The sequence below is a fragment of the Corvus moneduloides genome, chromosome 9 (assembly GCF_009650955.1).
Source record: "Corvus moneduloides isolate bCorMon1 chromosome 9, bCorMon1.pri, whole genome shotgun sequence".
Taxonomy (NCBI): Eukaryota; Metazoa; Chordata; class Aves; order Passeriformes; family Corvidae; genus Corvus; species Corvus moneduloides.
The window spans coordinates 24,062,258-24,086,413 of record NC_045484.1 but is presented as its reverse complement, the minus strand read 5'-3'; the positions used below and the strand labels follow the sequence as shown (position 1 = coordinate 24,086,413).

Genomic DNA, 24,156 nt, shown 5'->3' with positions numbered 1-24,156 from the left:
GCTCTGCCTCCCCCTGCTGCGACAGCCACCAGCATCACCCGCGGGGTGCACACCGGTGTTACACCCCCACCCCGGGGGCTGACCCCAAAGCAGAGCCCGGCTCCTGCCAAGCCATCCCACGCTGGCTGGCCGCTCCTGCCGGCGCCGAGCGTGCTGGCTCAGGCTTGCCTTTGCTGAGCAGGATTTAAATACCGCAACGCGCTTCAGAACTCACCCCACCTCCGACAGAGACGGAAAGTAAGTGCTCTGTGCAGAGAAAGTTTCCCTCTCTCTTTCTCTTCCCCTCTCTCCGGCTTTTCTGTTTTGGATGGCATCCAGCTTGGCCTGGCATGGAAACCCCCGGCTGTTTTTTGTGTGCGTGCAGAGCGGGGAAGGATGAAGGGAGAGGGACTGTGAAAAAGATGGGGGGAGGAGGGGAAAACACTCCGGGATTTCATCTCCTTTCCCCAGCTCCCTGCTGTCCTGTGAAAGCCGGAGCCAGCCAGCGGCACAGGACTGCACGCCAAGAAGGATCTCAGCATCCAGGAATGGTGCAGGGGTGTGGGTGTGTGTGAGTGCCCACCCATGAGCCTGCGAGCCCACGGCGGCGGATGGTGGGGGCTGGCGGGCCCGCTTCCAAGCGGGTTTTCCAGGGACAGCTGGAGCTGCCGGCAGGGTCAGGATGTGACATCACTGACCGGAGAAAAACCCTCGGCCCCCGGTTTCTCTAACGAAACCCCCGTGAGCGCTGGAGCGAGGCAGTTCTCCCTGCTGCTGCTGCTGCGATCCCCGAACTGCCAGCAGTCCCGAAAGAGAGCCTGGCTTGGACTTTTATCTTTTTAATATTTTTTTTTTTTCCTTTTCCCCGAATAAGAGCAGAAAGTGCAGCGGAGGGATTTGAGACTGGAAGCCGCCGTGCCGGGGGATGAGGTGAGTCCTGGGGATGTAAAAAGCCAGCGCCGCACCGCTGAGGATGCTCCTGGGGTGCTTTTAAGCACGAGATGGGCAAGACCTGGGTTGGCATTAGCCTGGGAAAGAGCAATTTTTCACCCAGGCGGGCCATGGACGCCTGCAGAAGGCTCTTCCCCTTCCTCTGGGGTGTCCCAGCTCAGCTGCCAGTGTGTAAATACCAGGGAGCCTGTTTGGGGATGCTGGGCAAGGGTCCATGCAAATGGCCGGCAGAGAAAGGGGGACAGGCAGGGGAAGGGGGACAGGCAGGGGAAGGCAGCACACGCGCTTCCCGAACGGGACAGCCCCGGCAGCAGCTTTGCCGGTGTCGGAGGGAGGGTGGAAAGTTGTGGGTGGAGAAACTGGGTGAGAGCAAGCGGTGGAGATGGGTTTTCAGCAGCTGGCTTATCTCCTCTCTTCTTCCCTGAGCTTGCAGGCCTGGAGCTCCCAGTGTTTGGAATTACGGCTCTGACAGCAGAGTAATCACCCTTGGGACTGAATCGGAGCTGTTGGACACCAGTGAGGCCATTGGACACTTCCTTGCAGGGCTCGCAGCAAGTTACTGGTAGCAGCAGCGAGATCTCAGCCCCCGGGAATGAGGTACCCCAAAAAGCCCCCAACCCCAGTGGGTATCACGCCTAAAATGAGAGGGACATGCTGCCTCTAACCTGGAGAGATGGTGCTTTGCTCTTCTGCTTGGAGGTGTCTTGTGTGACTCGGGAAGAACTTTTTTGGTGCCTTTGGGCCAGAGAGCTGCTGTTCTGCCAGCGGTGTGGCAGGGAAGCAGGGCAAGGAGCAGGACAGAGCAGAGGGACAGTGGGGACAGCTGTGGGGTGGGTGTCAGCGGTCCCGTTCCTGGAAGCCATTCAGGTCCGTTTTTCACGAGCTGGGGATTTCCAAGCACCATGTGAGTTAGGGGAAGCACCAGCACAGCTTCCCACTTGCAGCTGTCCCCAGCTGGAGTGCGGGGGTCTGAGTCTGCTCTGCTCCAGGGATTTGTGCTCATGGATGCTCTCATGGGTCTCTGCGGCACCAGGGGAGTTTGCACAAGGAGGGTTTGGCAGCAGGGAGATGCTGCTGAGAGCCCAGGGCTTCTCTGAAGCTCCCCCAGCCCGTGTGCTGGGCCTTGATCCCCCTCCTTGCATCTTGTCTTGGCTCATTTCCTGGAATTTTCTATCGTTTGGGTTATATTTGGGATCAGCAGCCAATAACCCCGTTTCTCACGGACAGCCCAGCTGGGCCTTGGCTCCAGCGGGAAGCACAGAGAGAGTGGGGCCAATGCCCCAGCAGTCTGCTCCCCAGCACCCTCCTTCTGCAGCCCTCCCTTCCTTAGACAATTACAAGGCTGGAAAGACTGGAAAAGAGGGAATGCGCTCCCTTCCCTGGAAGCACCATTAGCCCACAGTCCCTCCCTGGGTCAGGGCTGCAGTGGCTGCAGTTCAAGGGTTGCTTGGGAGAAGCAGCCTCGGTCTTTGGGGCATGAGTCCCAAGAAGTAGCTCTGGTTGCAGAGATGCTCTAGGACAGGCTGAAGACCAAACTGCATCTGGACTTCTTTGGGGCTTGAAGGGAAACTAAGAGGGCTGCTTGCTGCTGACTCCTCAGCCAGGCAGTGGGGCTTCCTAGAGCAGTGAAAAGCCAGCTGGGGCCAGCAGGTTTCTGGGCAGACTGTCCATCTGGAGGCTGTCTGTCTGTCTGTCTGTCTCCGGGCTCTGGCACATGGTGGCCGAGCTGACGCTGTCCTGCTCCTCCATCTGCGATGGGGCTGGGAAGGGAATCCCGTAAAGCAGAGAAGCAGTAGATATGTGAGTGCCCCAAAGGCAAGGTCCCCCAGGGAAGCCCGAGGGGAAGTGCAGAGCCGGTGGTAATTAACTTACACTTTGCTCTAAGGCGCCTGGAGCTGGACAGGGCTGTGCTCTGCCTCCTTGGCCTCTTCCCAAGGCGTGGGAGCTGGAGTCTCCCTGCAGGCTGCCCACAGCGCTGGACCCCTCGTTGTGCTCCCCAGTGGTCGCACTGCCCACGAGGGTTGGAGCGTGCTGCTAATGCTGCAGCTTCCAGGCAGATGCTCCTGCAAGCATGGCACTGTCTCAGGATGGGTCCAGGGAGGATGCACTTGGCACTGGAGCCATGGGAGGTACTGGTGTTGGAGCTTTCCTCCCTCCTTACCCTTCATGGTCATTAGTGCTTCCCAAGGACACTTGCAAAGCACTTTTCCCCCTGAAGCCTTTGCTTTTGCAGCCCTGAATACAAAGGGAGCCTGGGGAGGGAGAGAAGTTTTGAAACTGGGGACACCGAGGCAGGGAGCCAGGGATCATCACTGTGACCATCCTCCAGCAGTCTGGCAGTGCATCTGTCTGATCCTTCCTGCTGGGTTTCTGACCAAAGCTTATTTGGGGCCAAAACCAGAGGTTTTCTTTGGTGACCTTGCCCCCACGCCTGCAGCACTGGGGGGAGGAACCCCTCTCCCACAGCTCTGCCTGCTCTCCCCTTTTGTTTTGTAGTTTCTAAAGAGACCTTTCAGAGTTGTTTTTAATTTGCAACAAAGCCATCGCCTTGATGTGTTCCTCTGTGGTTTTCAAATGATAAGAAAGAAAGAAAGAAAGAAAGAAAGCTAGTTTAGATAAAAAACAAAACCAACCCTCAAATCTGAAATTAGCGGCTCAGTCTGACCCTGAACTTGCATCCCGCTCATCCAGTTAATTTCCTTTCATCTCTGGACTTGCCAGCGATCTAGGACATCAGTTTTTCCACGTGTCTGTGCCTGCTACCTCCCCAGCAGCGGCTCTGCCTTGTCCTTGCACAGCTTAACCCTGTGCTCGTTTGGTTCTTGCTAAACCCCACTGAGTTTTGATTCTGCTGCTGCTTTTAAAACCAGCAGGACTGCAGCCAGCAGCAAAAACAGGGGCAGGACTGAAGCCCAGCAGCCTTCATGGACAGGGATGGGATTTTGTGGCCACTCAGCTGGGTTTGTAGCCAAGCTCCTCAAAGCCAAGGCTATTTTTGGAGTGTGGATGGGGTTAAGCACTAAGGATGCCATGGCGTGGATGTCCCATGGGAAATGGCAGTCTCTTTCCTCCCAGAAGCTTCGCTCATCCTCTTCCAACCATCCTCTGTGGGGACACAGGGTGACAGCAGGGAAAGTCTCCAGCTCCACCTACTTCACCCCTTGTCCACTCCCAAGCATAGGATGAGGTTTGATTTGGGGGTTTGCAGATACTTCAGAAAGGGATTTGTGGACCCCTGGAGTGCCAGCACCACCCCGTGATGGGAACTGTGGCATGGGGAAGGGGAGTTGCAGCCATTGCCAAGGTTCCTCTTGGAAAAGCTTTGATTTTGGATGTGGGAACTGAAGGCAGACCTGCAGGCTGCTGCTGTGGCGCTGGCCCAGGCTCTGCCCACGCCGGCTGGGGCGGGATCTGTATGGTCATGCTGTAGGAAGCTGCTGTCTAAGCTTGTTGGATGGCAGCTCACCCTTAGGATTTCCCAAAACAGGCAGTGTGAGTAGCGATTAGGACTTGGACGGGTCTCCTGCCCCACCCCAAGCCCCAGTGGACCACAGCATGATTTCCAGGAACACAGCAGCTCTGAACATCAGACTCAGCTGATGTTGGAAGATCTCCCATTTTCCGTCTCTTTACATGGATCTGCCCCAAATACTTGGTCAGTGATGGAAGAGCACCGGTCGGGTCGGATGCATAAAGGTGGAAACTGGGAAAATCTGATTTTGCATTGGCTGAGGCCCTTTTCCACCAGTTAGACTCAGGATGTGTCCGGGTCCATTCAGAGAGGATTTTGCTTTTCTTCCCAGAAAACAGGTGGGTGCTGAGTCTCTGCCTGAGGGGAATTTGAGGCATTGGTGACTTTGCAAAGCCTGTTTGCTCCGAGCTGGTGCACCTCATCTCAGCGCCCCAGCTCCAAGGGCCAGAGCTGGGATTTCATGTCCTGGTCCTGGCCACCACTGCTCCCATCCTTCCCTCTACATCAATCTCTCTGGGCACTGAAAGCTCTGGAGCGAGACAGAGAACAAATCTGTTCTTTGGCTCAGTGCCTCTCTCTGCTTCTTCAGGTCATAAATCCCAGGATGTATTTTTGGCTTTGTATTAAATGTAATTTCTGGAGAACATTTTTCTCCAGTAAAGATTAACAAGGCCTTTTAATAACTTGATGATTTGGTAGTGGTGATGATGAGGATCCTGAAAGGAAAACTGCTGCCTGGGGAGCAGAGAGGCTGCAGTGCCATGCTGGCATCCTGCAGGGTCAGGGACAGGTCAGCTCCCAGCACTTGGGCAGCAATGGGTTTTAGTCCCCATTCCCACTCTAACAGATGCATGGTAGGAAAACATCTGGCAGATGTTTAGCGGGTTTGTTGCTCTTTTTTTTTGTTCTGATGGTGCTGAACCACGAAGCGCATTCCCACCTGCCTGATGAGTGAGAGCAGCTTGCAGGGTAACACAGACACCCAGCTGTGGATGATGCAGGGATGCAGTTGTAGATGAGTTACAGGTCTGGCTTCAGCAGATGAGGTGTTTATTTCCCAGTCGGTGTCTCAATATTTGCAGAGGACTTGCAGTGTGAGGCACTCAAAGAGAACTGATTTCACTGCTGTCAGCCCCTGCAAGTGACATGTTTGATGGGTTGTCATCTGCCAGGGTGGCTGCTCATCACCATGGAACAACCCAGTCTCTGCATGGAAGAGTCTGCAAACAGCAGCAGCTCCTGAAGCAGAGCAGATGGAGCCGAGGCCAGCAGGAATGGTGACACAGAGAAATGTCTGTTGGCATGACTTCCTTTGTTGAAATTCCAGGGAAACCTGGCTCCAGGGCCAGGCACTGCTCAGCCCCATCATTCCTACTTTGCACTACAGGCAAAGCCTGCTGAGTGCCTCATCCCGAGGGTATCCCAGCACTTCCTACATTACTAGATTAGGATCCCTGTTGCAGTAGTTATATATCAATATATATGTATGCATACATATTTTTGTAAGTGTTACGTGTTAGCAAACTCCCCAGAAGGCTTTTTTTAGCGGTGTTATCAACAGGATGTGCTTGAATATGTGGAATCCAGGAAGTCCTGGATAAGGGCTTTTCTTTACAGCCTCACTGTGCCCAGAGACCCCTGGCCTCCCATGGGATCCATAAGGACTGCTGTAGCACATTCCCTAGGGACAGATAGGAGTCATGACATCATGCTGGCTTCATTGGCTGGCATTTTGGAGAGATTGTGCTCTTTTTTTGAAGCTCTTTGCCATGGGTGGAGCCAGTTGCTTGGAGCAGGGCAAGAAAAAAGCATCCAAGAAAAATCCCCCTGAAGCAATACATGAGGGTGACAGGGATGTGGCCATTAAAGTCGAACCCAGCCACATGAGATGGGGAAGGTCTCCCAATACCCTGGTTTTGAAGCCATACTGCATAACACTGTGTGATGGCTGTGACCCTCTCCATGGGGCAGAAAGCACCTAAAACCACACATTTTCGGGACTGAGTTTAGAAAACAGAGTTTAAATAGAAGATTTTGGCTAAAGTTGTCTTTTAATGATGAAGGTTCATCCAAGGTTTGCAACATTCCCTCCTGCTGTGACTTTGGGTCAGTCACTTCCCTTTTCCATAAATATTTTCCTTCCTTTTTCTTAACTGCTTCTCCATCTCCTCCCATCAGGGAGAGGCTGTTGGAGGACTTTCTCTTCCCTAAGCCTCAGCAAAGCATTTAGCACAAGGAGGCCTTGGTCTCACATTAACATCACTGGCGATTAGTGCAGGTAACGAAATGCACAATTCCAGCCTGTCCAGGACAGCCTGGGACGGATGGGATTTCCACTGGATTTGAGAGAGGAAAAGGAAAATACTTCAGCCCTCATCTGTGCTGCTAATCTTGGGCAGGAAGGGGTGAGCTCAGCACTTTGCTGAGCTCTGGAGTCACCCAGAGCATCAGCTCCACCACCCCAAGGGCTGCCGTGTGCATTGTGTGCATGCCTGGAGAGCTGGCGGCATCCTGGCAATGCTGTTCTGCTGTGCTGGGCTGCGTTTCCCTTCTTCGGATGTGGGTTTTGTTCTTTTGGACAAACACACCAGGCAGAACAACAAAAATAATCCCCCCCTTTCCCACTGATCCTGGCTCTGGGGCTGTGTGAACCAGCAGCCAGCTGCAGTCGCAGCGTGGTCCCCGGGGCGTCGCCTGCCAGCCACTGCTGCAGGGTCAGGGGTTATTTGTACTGAGAAGTCCCTGGGAAAAAGATGCTTCCTCTTTGCCAGAAAGGGAGAAGGCCACCAGGGTGGGACTGCCTGGGCTGGTGAACTCTGCTGATATCACGGCTCTCACTTTATTGCAGTAGCTTTTACCTCCGGGTAAAAGCCTGGAGGGAAGAGGATGGCTGGAGCCTGGTGAGATCCTGAGGTGCTCAGGAGGGAGCAAGGGCTCTGTCTGCCATCAAGCCTTGCGTGGGGCGCACGTGGCAGGGCTCACCCTCTCCAGTGCCAGGAGCTGCTCTGTGAGGTGGCAGCAGCTGCTCCAGCTCACCTTGGTGGGTGTGGAGGGGCCAGAAGCTCACTCCAAATCTCTGTCCCCATGTCCTGTCAGAGCAGTGGGGTCAGCCAGCATTCTGGTGGGAAGCCCTGCACATGCAGCTGTCTTCATGTGTGACTGAAATGTGTCTCTTTCTCCTCGCAGAAGCCTCCACCCCTGAAGACCCCAGCCTTGGGTTTCATGTCGCTCTGAGCCTCTGCCCTCACCCTGTCTGGCCCTGCCCGCAATGGCCCTGTGTCTCAAGCAAGTCTTCAACAAAGACAAAACGTTCCGTCCCCGAAAGAAGTTTGAGCCGGGCACACAGCGCTTTGAGCTGTACAAGAAAGCCCAGGCCTCGCTCAAGTCAGGGCTGGACCTGAAGGCAGTGGTGCAGCTCCCTCCTGGCGAGAGCATCAACGACTGGATCGCCGTGCACGTGGTGGACTTCTTCAACCGCATCAACCTCATCTACGGCACCATGTCGGAATACTGCACGGAGAGGAGCTGCCCCATCATGTCCGGGGGGCTCAAGTACGAGTACAGGTGGCAGGATGACAGCAAGTACAAGAAGCCGACCAAACTGTCGGCTCCACAGTACATGTGCATGCTGATGGACTGGATCGAGATGCTCATTAACAACGAGGACATCTTCCCCACCAGGATAGGTGAGTGTGCTCTGGTTCCCTGCAGGAAGGCTGGGTTGTAACTGGTGCAGGTTCCCAAACTGCTGGTGCACCTCAGTGCTGGTATTTGATGAACTTTGCAATTCCAAGTATTGTGGCCTTTCCTGTTCCAGGTGTTCCTCGGTGTCTGTCCCACACCCTTTTGCTGCAAACTGAATTTGGGATTTCTCATCCTGCTACTAGGGGATGTGGAACACAATGTTCTCCTTTTCTGGGCTTGAACTTATTCTGTGTTTGTGAGAAATAAAGGCTGGTAGGTCATTAGCTTCCTTGCCTTTCCTCAAGAAGTTGAGCTGCAGAGCTGGTTAGAGGTGGTCATCACATGCCTGCTCTTCTCTCAGCTAATCAACTCAATTTCTTTCTGGTTTTCCATGTAGGTTCATGATCCCAAGGTCCAACCCTTGTCCAATCTTGCTGCTTCACTCCTCAGATGCTTTCCATCTCACCCCTGATAATACATCACATCTTGCTATGTAGCTGAGGCACCGTTTGAGCAGAGATGCCCATCCCCAGGATGTGGCCTTTCCACTGCCAAGGCCCAGGGTGTGTAATACACCTCTTCAAAACGTTTGGCCTTAGTAGCTTGCAGCTACTGCCAAAGGCAACAGAGCTTGCAAACTAACCCCTCTGCTGCTGACCTGCAATGCTCAGCAGCTGCCAAGGCTGATATTAGCTGCTACTTGGCTGGTTTTTTGTCATTTGGGGAGATGAGTTCAAGGGTTGGAGCTGATGTGGCTTCCAGAATCTCAGGTCGTGCCTTGGAGTGGTTGTTTTTCAGATGGAACATGAAGCTACTTGAAAGTGAAAAAGGATTTAAGGGGTTTGGGGGGAAAAAGGCATAGCTTTGCAAGTCTGCTTGACCTTTTTTGTTTGCCAAGGAGACAGAGCTGTATGAAATCAGTGCAGCTTATGATCAGGATTTTCATTAATGTGCTGGGAAACATTGAAGGAACTGTTCTGTGTGGGATTGCTGGCATTACTCACTGTTGTAGCCCCATTTGGCTGTGCTGTACATGTAGCTATGTGTCTTTTAAAGGAAAGTCTCTGGCCCTTGGAGTCTGAGAGGGGTCGTGGGTCTCTGGAAGCAAGAGGGGAGGCAGTGCCTGCAGCCTGGTTGTGCCAAACTATTTTGGCTTTGGGATGGAGTGACCCCCCCAGACCACTGATCTCATCTGGCTGCTCTGGCTTTGCCTGGAGTTTGGGTGGGACAACTCCCTGAAACCAAGACCTGCAGGCACTCCATGCTTTCTTCCCCTCGATGGTAGTCTGGGACAGGCAGGGAGGGTAGCATAGTGCCAGATCCTCATGCTGGAGGACAGGCAGGATGCCTTTGGGGAGTGTGTGATGTGGCTTGCCCCCAGGGAAAAGATCTGCATGCCATTAAAAGCAGAGGCACAGCTGTGGATTTACTCTGTTTTCCCTCCAGACAGAAAGGAGAGTGTCCTGATCCAATTCCATGCTTTCAGGTGGGATTTAGCATGTGATGCTGCTTGACACTGCTCTGGGCAGTGAAGGTGTACAGGGATTCTTAACTCTGCAGAAAGCAGGCAGCCATGGGGGGGACACTGCAGCACCCTCTGCTCTCCCATATCTCTCTCTGAGGTACAAAAGCCTAATACAGTCATGGCCCTGGTGGTTTTCAACTCATTTCTGGCACTTCCCCCTCTAAATTGGAGCACATCCTGATGTGGGTAGAGATGCCTCTGGTTTCCACTTCTCCTTTCATTTCAGTGTGGGGGCAGTTCTGGGTGAGATCCAGGCTGACTGTAGGTGAACATGGGTCAAAACCATTTTTTTTCCCTTCCAAGGCTGTTCCTGGCGTTCCTTTTCCAAGCCCCTTTGTTGTGGGGACCCTTGAATGACTTCAGTCCCCGTGTCAGCATGTCTTGGTGGTTTTGGCCTCACACATGTGAAAGGGAGCTCAGGCTGAGGTTGCACTCTAAAACACATGAAACGCTGCTGGGGGAGCCAGGGGGAGGAGGGAGCTGGTGGCACTTTGTCATCAGTGTGTCCCCAATTATCTGCCTTTCACTGGCCTGTCTTGTTCTGTGGGTAATTGCTTGGCAGCTCTGGCATTTCAGAAGATGGAGTGTTTGGCTGAAGGAAAATGCACTGGATGACAGAGGAGGCTGGGCAGGATGTGGGGCTCAGGGACGGTGGCCAGGGTGACCAAATGGAGGTGCTTAACCACTCTCCTAAAGAGCAAGCCCTTGGGAAAAGACCCAGGGCAAGGGGAATAAGGCACTGAGAGGATACAGAGGAGATGTGAGCTGTTTTAAGGAGGAGAAAGGAGCTTGATGAGGTGATGAGGGGAAATTACAAATGTCATGCTTTGGAGTTGTGGTGAGACTCTTGGATGTTAGCAGCAGAGATGGGATTTACCATGAAGGTTTGTTTCACTCCTGCTTGTGCTGGAGAGGTCCCTGGGCACAGCTGCCCACCACCTCAGCGGGTGTTTCGTGAGCTTTATGCATCTCAGCTTTCCCTCCTGGCCCCTTTTTGCCATGTGCAGTAAAGCTGCCCCAGAACAAAGATTTCCCTGGCTAAGGCCACCTGACCGCAGACAAAACAGACTTTTCTCTTTTCTAAATTTGTTTTTCTTAGACACAGCAAGTGTTCCCCAAACTCACAAGCATTGTATGAGGCTAACCTCAGCATCCTCCTCCATCCAAGAGCTACACAGCCTGAAGCAGCACATGATTCAGCAGGGCTTGCTCGTAGGCTCCTGACAGTTGAGAGGCATCTCATGGGTCAGAGGGGGAAAATGGTTCACCCCAGGGTGAGAGGCTCAGCTGGAAATGAGCAGAGATGGTTCACTGGCTTGTGGGCTCACAGGGTCCTTAGGCATCACAGGGGAGGCCTTGGCTGGGGTAAATGGTCACAGCTCCAGTGACCAGAGCAGAGCTGGGCTGATTTGTACATTAAAGCATCTGCTCCTTCAGTACATGTCAGAGGTGGGAGGGGAGCAGACTGACAAACACCTTTGGTTTAGCCAATCTTTGTGATGCAGAGCTCCTTCCAGCTCTGCAGTGAGGCCAGAGGGACAGCTGGCATCCGACATGGCAGGAAGGGAGCCTGACACCGGCAGACAGTTTGTGACTGTTAACCAGCAGGACCACAGCCCTTGGATGGCACCAGTGGAAAATCCCAATGGTGATTATTAACAGGTCTGGGGGGGGCTGCCACGCCCCCTGCACAGCAAGGGTTGGGGGAGATACTGTGTCTTCCCCATGCCCAGGGAAATCCACCTCCAGGGCTCCATCCCACTGTCTAATCCTTTCTCTGGAGTGGGAACCTGTTTGTCAGCCAGTTAAGATGACACAAATCCCTCCATGGGGTGAGCTATGCCAACCTGATGGCTGTAAATCTACAGAAGCAGCAGCTTTCCCAGACAACCCATATCATTTTGTGTGTGCTAGTGCTTTGTTTCCACTCTTCCAACCAATGTAGCGTTCCTGAAAAACACATTTAAAAGGAGAGCAAGCATTTTTCCCATGCAGGGAGATGAATAAATGATTCTACAGGTGTACTTTCACCAGCTGGTAAAACTATATCAGTAGATTTATTCAGCGAGTGGCTGCATGAACAAATTATCACCTGGAAAATATCATCTCCTCCCAGTAATCATTCTGCCCTGTGGTGCCTGGTCTTAGAGAGCTGCTGCTGGGCAGTGCTGTGCTGAGGAGAAGGTTGGCTGGATGGGGTTTCCAGGGCCCGTGGCTGTGTCTGCACTGGTCAGCCCAGCATCAGGCTGCTGGTTACACAGGGCCAGGTGTCCTCTCTCAGCACCATCGTGGCTGCTGAAACCTCCCTGTTGTTAAACGAGTGCAGACGCAGGGTTTGGAGCAGCCCCAGCGCTGGAAACACCCCGCACTCTCTGCCAGATTTGCCTGTGGCTCGACAGAGAGCACTGGCCACAGGAGGTTTTGTAACAGTTCTTGGAAAGCTTTTCAAAACTCAAGCCTGTCATTCAAGCACAGTCCCAAAACAATTATAAAAACCAGAGAAAACCTGGTGCGAAATTATCCGATACTTTCTCGCCATAACAACAGGAGAAGAATGTTCAGAATTCAGCTAATTATTGGTGTTCTCTCAGCTGGCTCTTTTTTACATAATTCGGGGGTTTTTTTCCCTGTTTTTTTTCTTCCATAATTAATACCACACCAGCTTGCAGCTGCCATCATGCCATTAGTTTTAAACAGGGCTTTAAAGACTTATTTTTAGGAAAAATGAATCACCGAACACCACGGTGGCCAAAATGAAATTGAGAAATAACAACAACAATTCATCACGAAGTTCACTGAATTACTGCATTTGAAGAGGAAAAAAAATACAATTGCCAAGAAGCAAAATAGCTTCCCAGCACTGATTCACCATGAAAAATTTAAATTGGCTGGTGAATGAGTGTCAAGCATAGGAGATGGCAGGAAGGATCCAGGACCCATTGGCAGTCCCTTACTGTAACTTTGTTACTTCTTATTTTCATTTCCTTTCTACACATGGTTTCCTTATGTTTTGAAGCAATCAGCACAGAGTCGGGAAAACAGATTCCTTGGAGCTTTAAATCGTATCTTGGGATTTTCAAGCAAAACGTCCAAGACAAACTAAAGGTGCCAATTCATTTCAGGGCTGTGAGTCACTCTGCTTGGAGTGAAATTGTACCTGCTGTACTTACAGCTTTTGCCTTGGCTTGGAGCAGGGGTAAAGTTCTCCCTTTTCCTCTGCTGTGGATGGTTGCTCTGCTCCCACTCCTGCTGGGACTGGCTGTCTCTGCTCTGGGACAGGTGATGCTCCCAGATGTGGGCTGGTCTGTGTGCTACCTGTGATCACAGATGGAAGAGAAGAGCTGACCTTGTGTATAAATCTTTTTCCAGGCATTTGAGCAAGCTCACATTGCATCCTGTGGTCCCCTGCTCATCACTCACAGAACCACAGAATCATTAAGTTTGGAAAAGACCTCTAAGATCATTGAGTCCAGAACTAAAACATATCCACAAGTCCCATATCCACACGACTTTGGAACACTCCCAGGGATGGTGATTCCGCCACTTCCCTGGGCAGTCTCTTCCAATGCCTGACCACCCTTCCAGTGAAGAGATTTTTTCTAATGTCTAAACTAAACTTCATGCAAGAAGGGTCAGAGGGTGGCTACTGCCTGCCAGACTGTGGGGCTGTTGTTGCTTTCTCTGAGGTTGCTGGATGGTGAGCAACAGGGAATTAAATGTAAAGGTAATTTCAATGCTTTTAAATCAGCCCAGGTGGGTTTGGTGGTGTTCTGCTGTCCCCATGGGGCAGTTAGAATGGGATGAACTAGGATGGTGTTTATTGGTCCCTGCAGGTGTGTAGGACTGGGGACGGCCAAGCAAACCCAAGCAGCATCACCCTGTTGAGGTGGTTTGTCAAAGCTTGGGGCTCCATCCTGGCTTTCCCCTGGCCTGCTGTATTTCTGCTAAGAGGACATCTCAGCCATGCAGGGTCTGTCCACTAGCCTCATCCCTCTGTCTCATCCATCTGCTACTGTCCCTGGTTTGTGCCATGATGTGCCACGTTCGAGATGGAGCAAGTCCCCTAAGCAAGGGCCACCACTGCCCCACTCTCAAATGCCATTTATTGGTGCATTGGCCACTGATGGGGTCTCTCTGTGCTGGCCATAAGGCTGATCTGCCTGGCCCAGCCCGGCAGGGAGGTGGGAGCCCTGAGGGGAGCAGCTGCCCCCCTCCAAGCGTGGGGAATGCTCCCCATCGCTCCACACTCGCTGTGGCAGTGACCCCTCCCAGCAGCCAGACCAGCTCTGGTGGGAAGGGCAGCGAGCTGGGCTGCTCGGCGTAGAGCTGAACACCTGCAAGGGCAGGACAGGCCAGAGATCCCTGTCCCACGGCCTTCCCCTGGCTGGGACGTGCTGGCTGCAGTGTGTGCCTGGTTCCAGGGAGGAGGCACAGCCTGCCCCGGCTGGGTCCCCTCACGTGCTGGAGAGGATGTCACATGTGTTGTCTGCTGGACATCCGCTGCACCAGCAGCACTGACCCGGGGCAAGCCGGATTTATGCCGGATCCTTCTGCTGCTCTCAGATGCAGCCTTTACTGCAGAGCCCTTTTCTTTCAGCTCTGGGCAAGGAGATGGGGAATGCTCCCCACCAGCATGGCCAGTGCCTGCTGGGGCTGCTGTGGGTTGCTTTCCAAGTCACTGGAGATCAGCATCGAGGCACCACTGCTGGCAGAGGCAATCTGCATATCAGATATCCGCCCTGCTTCCTTCCCGAGGGGAAGTGCTTTGATCAGCTGGCACAGAGCCCTGTGCCAGATGCAGGGTCCAGTCAAGCATCTCTAGCCTGTATCGAGGGTGCTGGAACAGGAGACAGACACGGCTGCAGCACAGGGGGAGGAAGCAGGGCCCTTCTGTGCCTCCCTGGGCAGGTGTGCAAGTGAGAGTGTTGCAGGGAGAAAGAGTCAGAGCCGGATCCGAGTGATCCCTGGTCCCCAAGGACCATAGTGAGGGGTGTGTCCTGACATGGGACCTGTAGAAATTCATTAGTGACAGGCAGCCACCACTACAGCCTGGCCATGTCTGGAGGGGACGGCCACACACTGACACCTGGTGATGGACACAAAGACGGGCAGCTCAGCTTCAGCTCCCCGGGGCTTCCGATGTTCCTGGTTCACGTTAAACACAGGGGTCGAGTAGTCCAGAAGTGTGCTTGGAGGTCCTGGCAGCCTGATGGTATCTTTCCACACGTCATTAAGCATAGGAGTTCAGGAGTCCCGTGGTCGCTGATGACCATGAGATTTTAATTAGATAACCTTTCAAGATTCTTTGTAACTCAAACTATTCTTTGATTCTGTGGTTTATGCTAAACCTCTGTTCCCTGATGCCAAAGCTACTTTTGGGAACTCAGAATGTAGCTGGAGGTGTCTCCCCTCTAGACCTCTCAGCTGCCAGCATGTCCATGAGGACTTGCTGGTGACAGATGTATAAGAAAAGAGAATTTCTGGCTAACCTCAGGACAAAAGCCGTGGAAAGCCACTTGTCACCATCTGCCATGTCTGGAGGTGGCTCATCTGACAGCAGGATCTGCACCATAGATGCTGTCAGCCCTGGGACACTGAATCTGCTTGATCTGCTGTTCACACTCTGATCTTATTTCCTTCTCAGCTCAGGACTGGGTTGAGGATTGCTGCTTTCCTTCACTATCACTCTTTGCAGTTTTGCAATACATTCCTCGTGATGATCAGGTCTGATTTCTCCCTCACTGCCTGCTTTGACCAGGAAGACAGTTGGTGACTGGGACGTGTGACAAACTGGAGGCAGCAAATGCATTTGTGCCTGCTCCTGGGCACTTGCTGAGATCCCAGCTGCTCTCCTCTGGTCCCAGGGAAATGTCAGGCTGTCCAGAACAGTAGATATTCCCCAGCCACAGCCCAGAAATGTGCATTCAGCAGAAATTATTTGCTGTGATGAGCTTCATTAAAAAAAGTGTTCTTGACCAGTTCTTCAAAGCTGGTCTGCAGGGGCCACCCTAATGGCATGTCTGAGTCCCCGGCTGGGTGATTCCAGCTTTGATTTGCCCAGCAAATCCTCAGTCAGCACAGGAGGCTCAAATGAAGCCATTGTAAAGCGCCTGACTGCAGGGGAACTCGGAGATCTCTCTGATCCCTGCCTGTGTCAGACTAGCAGGCAAGGAGAGCTCTGTAGCCAAGGGTGCTGGGCAGAAGCAGATTTCCAGTCGCATCTCTAAGGTGTTGGCATAGGGACAGCCTGGCTGTACTTTGCCAGATGTGAACACCTTTTCTGGAAAGTTCTAATGGGATCTGTCAGAGTTGGCAGTGAAACAGGTCATGCTGAGGTCCCTGCTGCAGAACAGCCCTGGGGCTGCGGTGTGCTCATGGTTATGCAGAGCAGTAGCCACGAATCAGTCTCAAAACCACCTTTCTGTGTGACGCTGAGCCAAGATCTGTGTCCTTCTCTAAGTCGTGCTGGGACATCCAAATGTGGCATGAGCACAGATGCTTCACCCCTGCCTGCTGCTCCAACACTGTGCATGCAGGGAAGGGAGACTGGGCTGTGCTCAGGGTGACTCTGCTTTACACCAAAATAATTTTCTTTTATGAGTTCCAAACCCAAAACCTGCCCAAGCCTGGCGATTGAAAACAGGCTCCACACGTGATGTTGGAAGGACGGAACATTTGCGTTTGCCACCCACGGAGGAGAGGGGCTCGGCACTGCTGCTGGGAAACAAAACTGCCAGGAGCCTTTGGGAAAAAACAGTTTTAATTGCCTAGCAAGGCTGATGAGAAAGATTAAAAGATAAAATTACCATTTGAAATTTTTTAGCTAAGAGATTTGCTGATGCTTTCCCGGGTGCAAAATGTGTGAGCTGGCCATGGTTGAGCAGAGTTTGTTTGGAAGGATTTTCAAGAGGTTATGTGCTGCATTAATAAGAAGCTCAGGGAGGAGGCTGGTACAACCGTGGGAAGGGAGGTTTTTATTTTGTTCTTTGTGTATTTGCATTGAATTGCTCTGGGGAGAGGAAGAAGCTTCAGGAAAACAAATATCAGTTGTTTCATTCTCCTCCTCACTAAAAAGAAGCAACAACCAAAAAGTTTAGTGTTTCAAAGCCATGTTTCCTTTAGAGATTTACCCCAAGGTTGCTGGCAGTGATGGTATCACGCCCTGAGATTTTCACTGTGATAGTGGCATATTTTAACAAGGATGGAAATATCCCACTCTGTGTCCTTGTGTGGAACAAAGCTGGAAGTATAGAGCCAGGTGTGGTGGGTCCCATCCTGTGAGGACATCTCAGGCACAATGAAATTACAACCCAAAGATCATTAAGATGGGCGGTTTTCTTCCTGATTTAATGCGACATTTTATTGAAATAAGGATCAGGAAAAAGGGAGCAACCCCATCCATTTCTGTTGATGCATCAGGAGTGATGTTTGAGGGTGCGAAGAGGAAGGAAAACAGCATGAGCTGTGCTTTTGGGTTCAGAGGAAGGTATCTTTTCTGCTGGGAGATGGTTTGGCTTTGTTCATGGACCTGGGTAAATACAATTCAACTTCTGCTGTGCCTGCACGGGCTTGTAGGGAAAAGGCAGACAGAGAGAGCAGAAGGATCTTCTGCCAGATTGCTCTGGATTGAGCTAGATGTTGAGAGTTGTGGCCTCCTCAAATGGATGAGAAATTTTGTCTTCTAGGGCAACCCTTCAAATCCTAAGCCCATGCCTGTGTGTCATGGGTTAGCATAGCTCCAGAAGTGATTCTCTTGCAAAGAGGTGCTTACAGCTTCCTCTATGACCTGACAGAACCGATCAACTGGCTAGTTTGAATACTGACAACTTTTTAAGCCACTTAAAGAGCTTGACACGCCTCTGTGGTCCACATGTAAGAACGAACAAACCCCGGGAAAGCTCTCTCTTGCTTCTGGCCTTGGGACAGGTAACTGGCGGGGGGCCCGTGCAGCCCAGCAGGGCCGGGCTGGGACACAGCCACCCTGGAGCCATGTGGCCCTATTCCACCCATGGCCCCCGCCAGCCCTGCTCTGTGCAGGTGGCCCCCACAGCCCTGCTCCGTCTGAGACCACTGCCCCAATGTCCAGCAAAGATCCTGTGACCAACAGCAATAAGCAAACTCCAGCTGTGGGGCCGGGTGAGATTAACCCTTTTTTAGTGCTGTAAGTTTCCTCCAAAAGAGATGAAGCCTGCAGACACTAATCCTCTTCCGAGTCTGAGGAAGAGGGAAGGTGAAGAAAACACCATAGAGACACCAAAGTCAGTTAAGAAGGAAGAGCTGAAACCCTGAGGGAGGAGAAAGAGGAGATGCTTAGAAGCTGAAATTCTGTTGTAAAGCTATGGTGGTGATAGACTATGATATATCAGTACCCCTTGTAATTTCATGAAAGCATGGGGGGGTGGAGCGTTCAAATCGCAATTGTGAGCAAAAGTATCTGTGCTGAAACAAGCAAATGACTGTAATTGTGAGCAAAAGTACCTGTGCTGAAATAAGCAAAGGCTGAAGCAGCTGTAATTTGATGAGAAGTTTGAACAGGAAGAGATGGAAGTGATGAGGACTCTTGCTCCAAATCGGAAGGAGAAGACCTCTGTTCCTAGAGATGAAGATGCTCCCAGAGATGGGTGAAGAGAACCTTTGTTTCTGAACAGCTCATCCTTAAAATGGTACCCCGGTAGCTCAAGATTGGACCCTCGAAAGCAGTTGTGGGGAAAGCTGTAAGTCGGGGGAAGGGACTCTCACATGTGAGCAGAGAACCAACCCGGGCAGCTGTCTTGTTGTGACATTGAAGCCATGAGAGAACTTCTTGTGGAGATGTCTCCATAGCATGAGCAAGAGAAACTCCTTTCCCTAAGTGAACTGAAAAGGTAATTGTAGAAGTGGTAAACAGACTGAACATCTCAAGGGTTGTCTTTTTACATTGTCAGTGGGAGAAAGGAGAAAGGTAAGGGAAGGAGAAGTGTTTTGAAGGTGTGGTCTGATTTTTTTTCCTTCCTTTTAGGTCTGTTAATAAACTTCTTTATATTCTTTTAAGTTTTGTGCCTGCTTTGCTTTCTCCTAATTCTTATCTCACAGAAGGTAAATAATTAAGTGATTAGTATTTTGGACCAAACCACTACACTGTGTGAAATTGCTAGTTGGGCAATGAGGGAATATGTGGGAAGAGCTCGATGACACACTGCTCCAGTGTCACTCTTGGCATTAGCCAAGGGTGTCCTTCCATGTCATCTGTGACTACCTGTCAAGAATAACAGAGGCATTTAAATGCTAACTGGATTTTTTTGGAAACATTCAAATGGCTTCCAATTTGCTTCTGCTTTGCAGGTGTTCCCTTCCCCAAGCAGTTCCAGCAAGTTTGCACCAAGATCCTCACCCGCCTCTTCCGTGTCTTTGTCCATGTCTACATCCACCACTTTGACAGCATCATCAACATGGGTGCTGAGGCTCACGTCAACACCTGCTACAAGCACTTTTACTACTTTATCAGGGAGTTCAGCCTCATTGACCACCGGGAGCTGGAGCCTTTGGTAAGGATGGCCACGGGTGGGGAGGCGGAGGGTGAGAGTGGCGTGGGCTGGACACAGCACTCAGGTTGGGGCTGGATTCTAAGCAGTGCTGACCCTCTCTGGACTCTTTTGGCCACCCTACCTCAGACACACAGTCATGTTTTCTGTCCTGGGACTGTCAGCCTTAGTGGTCTAAGAGAGAAATTCCCAGCAGCACCAAGGAAATCATTGACCCTTTCTTTACCTTTGCCTCTGCTGTCATGTCTGTGAATCCCTCTTCAGTACCCTCGGGGCCTCCACAGGGTGGTGTCCCCTTACTGACTTGGTAGCTCTAATGCAATTTCCACATCAAAGTGTTTCCAGCCAGTTCTGCCCACATGGCTTTCAGGAGTCAGATTTGAGCCAAAGTCTCTTCTCCACAGTTTTTCTTTTAGCATTCCCTGCTTGAGATCCTAGTGTGAATTACACTGAGGCTGCAGGAAAGGCCAGCCCTGATAGGACACACAGCTTCAGACAACAGCTATCAAGGCCACGCTGGAGAGGCCTCACTGGAGCTCCCAGTTTCCCAACAGCCTTCCTTAGGAAGCAATTAGCCAGGCAGAAGGTGACAGTCCTTGAGAACAGCAGGATTGGTGGGAAGCAGAGGCCAGACAGCCCAGGACACATAAACTAGAAAATACACAGTAAGTTTTGTAAGAGAAGCAATTGTCACAGACGAGGTTGAGTGTAGTCTGACCTATGGAGGACATGTTGCAGTGGGGAGAAGAATTAATAGGAAACCCAGTAGTCTGCATGCTGTGGTAAGGGCTGTGTTGAAGAAGAGGCCATATCCAGCAGCAGAGAGTCAGAGAAGACCAAGAGGATATCCAAGAAGAGTCCCAGCTGCTTGCTTAGAATCTGGAGGTGGGGGAGATGCCCCTGCGCCTAAGTGCTAAGCACTTTACTCCTCTGCTTTCATTTGTCTTAGTTTGCTGCCTGTCTGCTCTAATCATGATTTTGGGGGATGGAGAGATGATGATCTAATCAGGGGAGACTTGAATGACAGCAGTATCAACTTTAATTATTTTGTAGAATTCGATTGTGACATATATTATCACAATGGCCCTCAGCTCCTGAAAATGGCAGCTCAGCATCAGTGTGTCCTCCATCAGTGTTCCTCATGACAAACTTCTTCAGCATGGCTGTACAGTCCATGAAAGTGTCATTCCCTTGGACTGCTGCTTGCTCATGTCAATAATTAACACCTGGTAGCCAAAGCAGAGGCTGACATTGCTAAACGGGCTTTCAATGCCAGTGACTCACATGCAGCATGAGATGATTGATGGGTCTGCATAAATCTCAGGTGAACAGATTCTTTCCATGTGATGCAACCACTGTTAAACTACAAGGAAATGAGGCACATTTGCCCTTGGTCTATCTGTGTCTCATTGCCTGCCATCCAAGCCTCAAGCAGACCCAACTACAGGGTTGAGAGGAAGGACCAGGGAGGAGGAAGGGCCTCCTTCCCTCAGGCAGTGAGTTGCTTTAGGTGTATATGAGAGTGTCCTGCAACCAGGCTGCCTCATGAGCCCAGACCACTGTCCTAACTTTGCATTTAGTTAGTCCCCATGAATCCCATGACAGACTTCTAAGCTTTCCTCTGGCTGAATCTCCCTTTGCTGCTTCAATTTCCCTTTTGTCAAGCTTCTGTGGGATGTGATTTCTTAGCAGCAGATCTTGGGAGCTGAGAATGAGATCCTTTGTACGGCAGAACTAGCAAAAGGCAGTGATTCACTCTCTCAGTAAATCAAGGAACATGGGGGCAGAGAGAAGCCATGCACTTGCTTCCTTGATGAGGGCGGCTCGTGGTGCTGGGCTGCAGCACTGGCAGGGGTCCAGCTGCTTATGCACTAAGGCAGAGCTGTGGGGATTTCCTGAATGTGAGGAATGCCTTGGACATTTGGGGCCGGTCTGAGGAGCTCACTGGTGACTTACCAGCCCACTAGTCACTGCAATCCCTCCTGTTCATGGCTGCTTTTGTGCCTGGTGTTGTGCTGGTGGGGTGGGCTCAATGCTGTTGCAAGAGGATGTTCACAGTCCTCTCACCCTCTTCCTTCCAAGATGTTGCAAACATTTCCTGTTTGCAATGTGATTTTGTGGCAAAGCATCAACTTGTCATTTGATGGCCAGGTTCTGCGCTTGAGTGATTTTGCATGTTACTCCTACAGGAAAACCCTCTCTTTGCCACTGTCCCTGATGGATTTGAAAAACAGAGTTCTCAGCACTGAAGATCAGAGATTGCTGCTTCTGTCTCCCTTGGTTTTATAACGAAAGGGACTTTTACAGGGTTATTAAAGGGTCATCCTCTTTTCCTAGTTCTTCTTTTTTTCAGAGTAGCATTTTTCATTCTCCATGGACCAGTTCTACTTCCAGTCTATTTTAGGAGTAGATTTTAATGTGCAAACCTTCCTCTAGGGTGCATGAGGGGACCCATGGACACACACAGATTCACAAGCCACAAACCTTATGAGCCAGAATCACACTTTCCTCACTGCAGGATTTAGAAGATATTAGTTGAGCTTTCTAAGGCAAGGACAAATACCATCTTCCACCAGCTGAAAGCTGGACACCTTCCTAATGTAGCTGGCATGATGCCATTCTGGCTGAAGAAAAGTCTGTCATCCTAAACAGAGCTTGGTCTCACTGGAAGTTTCCTGTGGCCTCTGTTATTAGCACTCATTTGCATTGCAGTGCGACTGTGGGATCCCTTGCTGAAACCACAGGTCCTCTGTGTGAGCTGTGGTCAGCTCCTGAAGCAAGAACTGGGAGCAGCTCCATGTCCCATCTCCCAAGGCAGCTGCAAAGAGAGGCTCTGAGAGTGGCATCACCTTGTCTGGCTGCTCTGCAGCTGAGCCAGGAGCGGGACCTTCATCTTTCAACATCTCAGCCAAAGCTCTTTCCTTGGACTGCTCTCAAGGCTAGGGCACAGCCAGAATAACCTTGTGCCACAGAGACTGGGGAGAGTGCCAGCATGGAGCTGCTGAGGCAGCTGAGTTCCCAGGAGGGCTGCCATGGGAAATAGAAAAAGGCTTCCTGAGACTCCCACAATTGCTTCCCTGGGTTGGTTTTGGACACCTCCCAAACTGCCTGACACGCCATGCTACTCAAACCTGTCTTTTGCACTTACTGTTCCTTTCTTTTCTCTCCCCCTTCAATGCAGAAAGAAATGACAGAACGAATTTGCCACTGAAGTCTTCTGGCCAGCGAACTCAGCTGGCTCACTCAGAGTCTGGTGGGACAAGACACCCGGCGGTGGAAGACCTCTTCCCAAGGACTTGCTCTGGGCATTCCAACTCACTGACCTATGAACACTGCAGAAGAGCCTCTTCAGGCCAGGGCTGAATCCTAAGTTTTCCAAGAACCTCTGGACAGATTTTTCTTCTTTTAATAGTTCCCAATCTCTGTTGTATGGTTCCTGTTTTAGAAAGCCACTGACTTACTGGAGAATGAGGCAAGGCTGGTTTACTTTTGCACATTCTGATTTCTAAGACTCGATCCCATGTCTGACGTCAAATTTTCAGAGACCTTCCCTCTTGTTTTGTCCTCAGCTGTAGTGTTCTCCAAATATTTTATTAGCAATTCCTGCCCTTGAGCAGGTCTGGCCTTGGCTACCAAGTAGTGCCTGTTACCTTTCCCACCCATGCAGTGGGTTTGTGATAACACCTGAGATCAACTCTGCAAAGCTGGTGGCATTTCATCCCACTGCCTTCACGTGCCTAGTTGTTGATGTGCTGTTTTTAACCATGAGCTATGAATGTCTCCTTCTGCCCTAATTCATGCTTTACCAAAGGGACCATTTTTCCCTTCAAGGAATTTTTCACATTTGGAAGAGGGGACTTGATGATGTTCTAAGATGCATCCAACACTGCTTGGACTAATGGCAAGGTGGCCCCATGACCGAGGAGGTGAACGAGGTCACTATTCAGTGTGATCAGCACAGTCTACCTTAGAAAGTCTCAGAAGATGGTGAAAAGAAATGGTTGCCAGAAAACAACATTTTCAACATGTCAGCATTTCCTGATGTGTTGTCTTGGCTCAAGATGGGCAGATGCTGGCTGTAGAAATTGTTGGTTTTCCATCACCCAACCTTACAGCAGGTGAAGAAGGACTCATAAGAGCCATCTCCTCTACTCTGTTCTTGAGGTCCACTTCCAATCCAGTATTATTCTGTGATTCTTAAACCTTTTTGACCATCTGCAAGCACACTATTGCTACCTGGTCTGTGCCACTACTCTCCTGAAAGGTATAATGTCTCAGAATTTCCTCCCCTTCTGCTTGCAGTGCCTGATAATTAGTATTGTGTTCCCTGTGCCATTTTAATTTGGAAAAAATATTTTTATTTTTCCTTTTTTACTCTTTTGAGGGAGTGAAAATCAATTTGTCTGAGCCACAGAACTGTTATGTTTGTGTTTCCTGCTCTTTTTCTAGGAAAGTTTTCTGTATCTGACACAGATACTATTTATAGTCTGGGGTTTGCCCACTTTTGGGGTAGGGAGGGGATGTGGCTAGAAAATGTAAATGTTTAGGCCAACATTAAAGTGCACAAGTGAATTTTTAGTGCTCAAAGCACTTGTTTTGTTGTGAAAATCTATTTTTTTTTTAAAATCTTGTATACCAGATGTATATTTTTACATGGAAATAAAACAGAGCAAAATGGACATAAAACCACCCGATACATCATTCCAATACTCTCTGTGTAAAATAATCAAAGTCCAGACATACTTGCTCTGTTACTAATTGAAGAAACATTAATAAGCTTGGTGTACTTCATTCTTCCCTGATTCATCTGTATTAAGACAGGCCCAACGAACAAGGATAGAAGAGTGGTTTTCCCCTGAGAGCTGCAGAACTGATGGATCCCGATGCCATGCTGAGACCTCAGCTTGCATCTCGGAGAGCGGCTTACGGAGGCCAGCGTTGCTGGTCCGCATCCTCCCCCTGCAGGCTTTCCACCAGAATTCCCCCTGAAGGCATTTTCCCAGCAATTCATGGTGGTGAGCTTT

The 24,156-nt window shown here is 50.8% G+C and overlaps 1 protein-coding gene across 4 annotated transcripts; it reads left to right on the top strand.

The window, feature by feature from the left end:
• MOB3C (MOB kinase activator 3C) lies at nt 1-23,918 on the top strand. 4 transcript variants are annotated; one of them, XM_032117688.1, is made up of 6 exons: nt 1-237; nt 854-909; nt 1,364-1,527; nt 7,589-8,088; nt 18,933-19,135; nt 22,314-23,918. In XM_032117688.1, the coding sequence occupies exons 4-6, from the start codon at nt 7,671-7,673 to the stop codon at nt 22,341-22,343; spliced, it is 651 nt and encodes a 216-aa protein (XP_031973579.1). In that variant the 5' UTR covers nt 1-237; nt 854-909; nt 1,364-1,527; nt 7,589-7,670; the 3' UTR covers nt 22,344-23,918. The 4 variants fall into 4 exon arrangements, with proteins under 4 accessions (XP_031973579.1, XP_031973582.1, XP_031973580.1 ...); XM_032117691.1 differs by having other exon boundaries at nt 1,357-1,527; XM_032117689.1 differs by lacking the exon at nt 1-237 and adding an exon at nt 335-354 and having other exon boundaries at nt 859-909.
• The last annotated feature ends 238 nt before the right edge of the window (nt 23,919-24,156 follow it).